The 8,056-nt window shown below is 58.5% G+C and overlaps 1 protein-coding gene across 2 annotated transcripts; it reads left to right on the forward strand.

The window, feature by feature from the left end:
- Positions 1-2,264: 2,264 nt before the first annotated feature.
- ELF3 (E74 like ETS transcription factor 3) lies at positions 2,265-6,948 on the forward strand. Of its 2 annotated transcripts, none has more exons than XM_030465673.1 (9): positions 2,265-2,421; positions 3,166-3,334; positions 3,877-4,098; positions 4,299-4,418; positions 4,510-4,629; positions 4,826-4,915; positions 5,573-5,686; positions 5,857-6,052; positions 6,183-6,948. In XM_030465673.1, exons 2-9 carry the CDS (start codon positions 3,172-3,174, stop codon positions 6,301-6,303), a joined length of 1,146 nt encoding a protein of 381 aa, XP_030321533.1. In that variant the 5' UTR covers positions 2,265-2,421; positions 3,166-3,171; the 3' UTR covers positions 6,304-6,948. The 2 variants fall into 2 exon arrangements, with proteins under 2 accessions (XP_030321533.1, XP_030321534.1); XM_030465674.1 differs by having other exon boundaries at positions 2,267-2,421; positions 4,332-4,418.
- Positions 6,949-8,056: the final 1,108 nt, after the last annotated feature.

An 8,056-nucleotide genomic window follows, 5' to 3' on the forward strand; every position in this document is an offset into this window, starting at 1 on the left:
CTTGGAGTTTGGATCCCCAAGCTCACAGAATTGCCTTATCCCCCTCAGTGCTGATCCTCACTAGTGAAGGGTCCCATGGGCTCAACTCAGCACCTTGCTGCTGCTTGGTGGCTTTGGGGAGGGCACAGCAACACTCCAGGAGAGGCTTATGCTGTCCCATGCTCTTGGCACGGGGTCTCCAGAAAGAGTCCCCAGCTGTGATCTGCTCCACACAACTCATTATAGGGTTGTGGGACACTGGGTGAGCACATAGGCATGAAGGCCACTTTTCCAGGTCAGTAAAGCCATAGGATGCCTGCAGGGTGCTGATGGATGGGCCAGGTCCTCTGGCATCCCAAAGACAGGGCAAAGGAGTGGGTCAGCCTGGGCACCAGGAGGACCAAGAGGGCTTCCAGCATATCCAGCAAATGCCAGGGGATAGAGGGTGTCACCCCTTAGAGCACCTCTCCCTCTGATGACATAGCCTGGGTGCACTTCCCTGATGGCACTTCCCTGGGGTCTGCAGAGAAGGGAGCCCTGGGAAAGGGGCTGCTTAGTGTGCTTCATGCCAGAGAGCCCCATCAAGCACCTGATGAGATCCCAAGGGTGGGGGACAGCCATGGGTGGGCCAGGCAAGGCTTGGGCAGGAGACTCCTAAACGCCACGTGCCCTGCTCACCGTTGGGCAGGGTGCTGGCTCAGAGCTGTCATCTCCCACTTTGCTTTTCAGCATCGAGTGGAAAAATCTTCCCCAGGGGCAGGTTTCCAACCACAAGTGCTGGAAGCCTGACCAGGCAGCCAGGTCCCGGGCACAGCAGAGCCCTGGCTTGGCTCCCGGCTGAACGCAGGCTTGCGGTGCTGGGTTTTCCCTGGTGGTCCTGGCTCGCCCCAGGGTCTGCTCTCGGGATGTCCCTGTGTGCCATGGGATGCTGTGCCTGGGAAACAAAAGAGCCTGGCAGCACCTGGCAGCACCCAGCACTTGTGACTGTGCCGCAGAGGAATGAGGTTGGGGCAGGTGATCAGCTACCATGACCCTATGCCTCCTGGCTGGCACAATGGCCCTGCCTGCCCTGGGGAAACAGTGCAGCACAACAGGCCAGGGTGATGTGACAAAGGGGGATGGGACACACAGCCACCCTGCTCTGGCTGGCCCATGGGCCAAGGCAGAACATCCATGTTTGCAACAGTCTGTCACTATCACATCAAATGAGATGGTTTGCTGCCAGGCACCAGTTTGAAATGACAAAGATGTAGAGGTGGCTGTGTGATTGTGCACACAGTGCCCTGGTGTGTGGTGTGGATGTGGCTGGTTCAGCAAAGTACCAGCACTGGGCAAATGGGTGCCAAGTTGTTGGCTTGGACTGGCCAAGGGTTCCTCTACCGGTACAGGGATAAAGCCAGCATGAACATACCCAGACAGGGTACCAAGTACCCCTGACCAAGAGCCAATTATCTAGGGTAATTTCCCTACTGCGTTCCACAACCCTGCTTTGCCCCCTGGCCTGTGTGCCCACTCAGTGTGCCCGTATGCCTGTGCCAGACTCTTTTGAAACTATGGAGAATGAGCTGTCACTGTTCTGCAGTGGCTGGTGTAGAACCAGCCCACCCCCCAAGGCAAAAATCAACCTAACAGAGACAACAGCAACACTTGGACACTTGCCTGACCTCTGGTCCATCCTCACACAGCCCACCTGAGTCCTAGTTCCCATGTCTGCCCCATTTGGTCTATGGGCCCTTCCTCCCCCTTCGGGAGAAGCTCCTGTGTCAGACCAGGGAGTGTCTGAGCCTCAGCTCCAAACGTGGCCAAGGCACCCAGGCAATGCCCTCCTAGTGCCGGGGCTGAGCCGCTCCTCCGAGCTGGGGATGCTCGGGGGCGAGCTCGGGGCAACGTCCCGGGCCCTCGGGCCTCTCAGAGCACCAGGAAGGCTCTGCATTCCCGGGCCCCGCTCCGGGCCCGCTGGCTGTGTTTGCTTGGCAGCAGGAGCTGAGTGAAGTTGCTGCTGCCAGCAAACAAACACGAGCCGGGCAAACGGCAGCGAAGAAAACACCCTGCGGAGCTGGTGTGAGTGAAACTCTGGGCACCGGCAGGGCAAGGGCTCTGACAATGATTAAACTGGCCAACCCAGATTTCCCGGCAAGGCAGCGCTGGGCTGGGACCCGGTGGTTCATATTATGCAAATCACCTGGATCTGGGAGCATGAACGTTTCGGGCTGGAATTCCCCTCGGGCCGGCAGATCGCGTTACCCGCCCGTGCTATAAAAAGCAGCGAGGCGGCAGGGCTGGCCCATCGCACAGCCTCCTTGGCCCAGGAGCGGTGGCCAGTGGCTAGTGCCTAGTGGCCAGTGGCTAGTGGCCGGGCAGGGCAGGGCAGGGCAGGGCGCGCTTCTTCTCCCCTCACTGCTCTCCGGATTACCTGCCGCCCGGGGATTGCCAGCTCAGAAGGTACCAAAGCTTTTTCGCCCGGGGCTTGTTGAGCTCCCCCCCCCCCCCCCCCCCCCCCCCGGGCCGTCTGCTTCGCCCCCTTCCCTTTGCCTCTTCGCTCCCTCCTGGGGATATGCTCGTCCCCTCCTCGCTGCACACCTCGCTCCCACCGTAGCTGACAGCCCCAGGGGTGGGGGGGGGGACAGGACACCAGCCGCCATTCTGGGGGGGGCACCCTAAAGCTTTTGTCAAGCTAACAGCAGGATCTGGGGGCCGGGAAGGGGCTTGGTCCCAGCTCTGGTTGCAGAGCTACCGGGATGTGCTTCTGGTGACTGGTTGAGAGACGGCGAGGTGGCAGGGGGCCGGGGTAGGGGGGGCAGCACGCTGTGCCCGCCAAAGCTGCTTTGCCGTGGGGCTGGGGAAGGACTTGACGGCAGAGAGCCCCGCGACGCCTGTCCCCACCGAGGGGCTGCTCAGCCACCTGCTTGCTGTCCCTTTGCCCTTTGCTTCCCCGGGGATGGCGAGGTCAGGCTACGAGGAACGCCGTGTCCCCAGTTCGCCCCGGTTCGGCCTCCCTGGCTCCCCGGGGGGGCGGTGTGGGGGTGAGTCAGGCTCCGGCCGGCGGGCTCTGGGCGGGTGTTTCTGCAGACGGGACCTGAGAGGTGACGGTGGGTGGGGGGACATTCCGGGCTCACCCCGCACGGTCCCGGTCCCGGTCCCGAGGGTGGCTCAGACCCCCCGGCTCACTGTCGTGTCTCGGCACAGGACTTGATGGCGGGATCTTGCGAGATCAGCAACATCATCTCCAACTACATCAGCGCCATGTACCAGTCGGAGGAGGTGCAGCCAGCCTTGGACATGCTGGGGCACCTTGGGGACGACGGGACCTTGGGACTGAGCATATCCCCCAGCCCACCTCCAGCACAGAGCACAGGTAGGACTGGGGGCAGCCACGGGGGCTTCACAGGGGGACCTGGCCCAGCAGGCAGCTGGCTTGGAAGAGCAGCACAACGTTCTTGTCCCACTGGGGAAGATCAACAGATTCTATCGTGCCTCAGTTTCTCTAGGGCTGTGTTTGCTGCAGGGCACAAGGTGCAGCTGCTTGAGGCACATCAGGGGCACACGGGGAGATGAGGGAATCATTGCCCTCCTCCCCAGCACAGCCCTGGGGACAGATTGCCAGGAGAGCAGTTTGGAAGTGCAATCCTGGTAACAGGGGTCCCAGTCTGCCAGTGGGACCATCATGGGACATCCCTGGGGACCACACCAGCAGAACAGGGCGTATCCCAGCATGGCCAGGTCAAACGGCATGGAAACCAAGGGTGAGGGGAAGAGCAGGGCACGGTGAAGCAGCCTGGGTCCCAGAACCCTCCAGAGGTGCAGGGCCCACTGTCCCCCACGTGACTTCCACGGGAGCAGCCCCGTGGTGCTGACACAGTCGCCCTGCCCCTCAGCCCTGCTCTCTGTCCCTTACAGACAAGTCAGAGTGGTTCAATGAGCTCCCGTACCTCTGGACCAAGGTGCAGGTGCTGGAGTGGATCAGCTACCACATAGAGAAGAACAAGTACGATGCCAGCTCCATCGACTTCTCCTGCTGCAACATGGATGGGCGCACACTCTGCCACTGCTCCAGGGACCAGATGCGCCTCATCTTTGGGGCCCTGGGGGACGAGCTCTACGACCGCCTGCACGAGATCAGTGAGTGTCCCATGTGTCCTTCATCCCCAGGCCCTGGCACCTCAAAGCATGAAGCTGTGCCCCCTTCAGCAGCCTGGGACCCCAAGGGCACTCAGGGGGCTGCCTTGGGGAGGCTGTACCAGGGGACGGGGTGGCACAGAGCAGAGCCCCCGGGCTGGGCTCAGCTCCCAGTATGGACCAGTCCCCTCCATACCGAATAGGCATTGCTAATCCCAGTCCCCCCACCCGTGCAGCCTCTGATGAGCTGAACTGGATCATTGACTTGCTGGAAAAAGAGGATGTGACTACCCAAGAGACCTTCCTGGACTCCAGCCACCTGGGTGAGAGAAGGGTCCCAGCCAAGCCTTTCCCCAGGGACCACATGCTGATGCAGGCAGGGCTAACTCTCTTCTGCTTCTCTGCCTCTTCCAGAGATGGGAAATCCCTGTGCCAAGGACACCCTGGAGGACATGAAGCCCACAAACCCTTTCCTATCTACAGACTTCGCCTGCTTGCCTGGTGCTGTATCCCCAGGCAGCTCTGATGTCTCAGGTCAGTGGTTTTGCCCAGAAAAAAGCTCCCTTTGGTTGCAGTGATCTGGGAGATCAGTCAGAAACTGCCCCACTGCTAGTGGCAGGTTTGGGTCTTTCACCAGCAGCCTGCAGGGGCCTTGAGCAAGGGTGAATGAGGGAGAAGCATCTCCAGATGCCATCAGCTGGGGTCATCAGCCTGTTCCTTTGCCTCTCAGGGCCTGTGATGTCCCACAGCCCCATCTCTCAGGACTCCGGTGGAAGTGACCTTGACCTCGACCCTACAGAAGCAAAGCTCTTCCCTGATGGTGAGTCCTTCCAGGAGCTGGGAGGTGAGAGCTTGCTCCTTCCAGCAGCTGCAACACATCCTGTCTGGCAGTGATTTAGGGACAACGCCTGAATTTCTATCCACACACTGGGAAGGAGGCAGGGGGATGGGTTTCTCTATGCCCTGGATATGCTTCTCCCCATTAAGCAGCAATGGGGGAGGCTCTATGGCAGATCTGGGACAGCAGAGACAGCAAGGAGCATAGACAGAAGGGACAAATGGTGGCATCTGGGTCTAGGCTGCAGCCAGAGATAGATCCTGGGCACTGAAAGCTGTGTTCAGTATAGATCCCAGGAAGGACACTGGGAATACCGATGATGCAAGGAAGCAGCAAGGTTTGGGGTACAAATTTCCCTGCCTTAAGCATGGTAGCATGGGTGAGGCTGAAGGGAACAGGGTGACCTTGCTTTCAGGGGGATGGCTCCCTGCTACCTGATCCTGAGATGAGGATGCAGCCCCTGATATCTCCCCCCACCCCAACCAGTGCTTTACTAGTTGCTTCTGCTCCCAAGGAGAACATCTCTGTGCCCCAGGGAGAGGGGAGCTGCAACTCTAAAGTGTTGCTAAATGAGAACCGTGTCAAACCATTTAATCTGTGACAACAGACTGATGTGTCCCCTTGTGTCTGTGTGCACAGATGAATTTGCAAGGAGCAAGAAAGTGGACAGCAAACATGGGAAGCGGAAACGAGGCCGACCCCGAAAACTCATCAAGAACAGAGAGTGCCTGGAGAGCCGGAAGAGCAAGCACGGTACTTGGAGCCTCCAGCCCTGGGACTGGGACTGCTTCCCCCAGTGTTGCTCAGTGCAGGAAGATGGGAGGAAGGGCTGTGTCCACTGGCTGTGCCCCTTGGCAAGAAGGTTCAGGGAGATTCCAAGTGCAGGGACCTCCAGCCCTCAGCAACTTGCTCTCTTTTTCCAGCCCCAAGAGGTACTCACCTGTGGGAGTTCATCCGGGACATCCTGATCCATCCTGAGCTGAACGAGGGGCTGATGAAGTGGGAGGACCGGCGGGAGGGAGTCTTCAAGTTCCTGCGCTCGGAAGCGGTGGCTCAGCTCTGGGGTCAGAAGAAAAAAAACAGCAGCATGACCTACGAGAAGCTGAGCAGAGCCATGCGGTGAGTGCCCCCACTGTCACCAGGGAGGACCTGCCCCACAGGGCTGGGTCAGACCCCAGGGCTCAGCTTTGCTCCCCCACAGCATACAGGGCTGCATCCAGATCCCTGATCCCATCCCAATCCCCTCCAGGTATTACTACAAACGAGAGATTCTGGAGAGAGTTGACGGGCGACGGCTGGTCTACAAGTTTGGGAAAAACTCCAGTGGATGGAAGGAGGAGGAGGTGCTCAACAGGAACAAGGAGCTGTAGGAGTCCTGGACAAGCCAGGGTCTGACAAGCCCTTGGGGGCCAGACCCGAGCAGGAAACTTTGCCTGCAGTATCTGGAAGCTGTTGCCCCGTGCAGCGGGTAAAACTCCGACCTTTGTGTGGGCATACTGGTGCTGCCAGCACCGAGGTGATTAGAGCTCCAGTAGGTTATTGTAAACTATGTCTCCCACTGAATTTGTAACTCCCACTGGAGCTGCAGTGGCTTTGGCTGTTTCAAAGCCTGGACAAGTGCAAAGTGGAAGAGAAGTTGGAGGAGCAGCTGGCACCCCAGTGTGAGCCCAGCAAGTCCTTTGCTGTCACCCCCTGCCTGCTGGGCAGCACCACTGGATCACTTGCCATCAGACAGACCTTGCAGATATCGGGCCCATCTCTGCTTGCACCCTGTGTCCACCTTCAGCGCCCTGGGATGGGTGAAGTTCTCCTGAGTGGCAGCTTCTTGGTGTGGCACCTGCTGAAGGAAGATGGGAACATTGTGGAATTTCACTTGGCCCTGGAGAACCATCCCAGCAGAGATAACTTAGGACAGTGGGGCCACCCTGCATTTCCAGCCTGGCTGCCTTCATCTAGCATCAGGCCTTTTCCCCCAAACTAGCTTCTAATTTATCTAAGACCCCCTCAAAAAAAAAGAACAGAATTAATGTACAGATATATTTTTTCATGACTGAGGTGTTCCCGTGTGAGTGTGCACTGTGGGGCACACACGTGTGTCTTGTGGCAGGTGGAGATGCTCAGCTGGACTGAAGCGACGTCACGGGGCACAGACTGGCTCTGTGCCAACCACAGGATGGGGGGAATGCCAGCCCAGCCAGGCACCCAGCAGGGCCGTGTGGTTTCCTCCCTTTCAAATGGGAACATAAAAGGAATAAATGGTTTGTTTTGGGTTTTTTTGTACCTTTCTGTTGCTTTGCTTGTTTTACTTAATGGCATTGGTAGTGACCACACTCGTGCTACCTGGAATACCCTATTGCATCAACCACATCTGCCACTAGCTCTCTGCCTGCTTGGTCATTGGGGCACAGGGGTACAGGGTGAGGTGGGCTGTGTGTCCAGAGGCTGGTGGGAGTGAGATCTTCGTCCCAGAGCCATCATCTTCTACCTACCCTCGAACAGTTCTGAGATCCATCCAGCAGTTCAGCCCTGGCACTCATCTTTGCAGGAAGGTTTTCCTGGAGCACTGGCTCCAAGCCAGCATTTTCCAGTTGCAGGCTACTGGGAAGAAAATTCCTGGGTGGGTTGGTGGGGGGGGGGTCTCTGTCAGCTCCTTCCACATTAGGGTCCCCAGCCTAGCTGGGGGGTATGCGCTGTGGGAGGACAGAATCACAGAATCATCCAGGTTGGAAAGGACCCCTCTGAGATCCTCAAGTCCAACCCTTGATCCACTCCCCCTGTGGTTCCCAGCCCATGGCACTCAGTGCCACATTCAGTCTCTGCTCCAAAACCTCCAGGGACGGAGAATCCACCCCCTCTCTGGGCAGCCCATTCCAATGTCTGATCACCCTCTCTGGAAAGAATTTTTTCCATATATCCAACCTAAACCTGCCCTGCGTGGCCTCTTGTCTTACTGAGAGCTACCTGGGAGAAGAGCCTGACCCCCCCCTGGCTCCAACCTCCTTCCAGGGAGCTGTAGGGAGTGATGAGGTCTCCCCTCAGCCTCCTTCAGACCAAGAACCTCCAGCCCCTCTTTGGCCAGTGCTGCTTCTGACACCAAGCTGCAACCTGTTTAGGGCTTGCTCA

Source organism: Calypte anna, chromosome 26 (genome assembly GCF_003957555.1).
Source record: "Calypte anna isolate BGI_N300 chromosome 26, bCalAnn1_v1.p, whole genome shotgun sequence".
Classification (NCBI taxonomy): domain Eukaryota; kingdom Metazoa; phylum Chordata; class Aves; order Apodiformes; family Trochilidae; genus Calypte; species Calypte anna.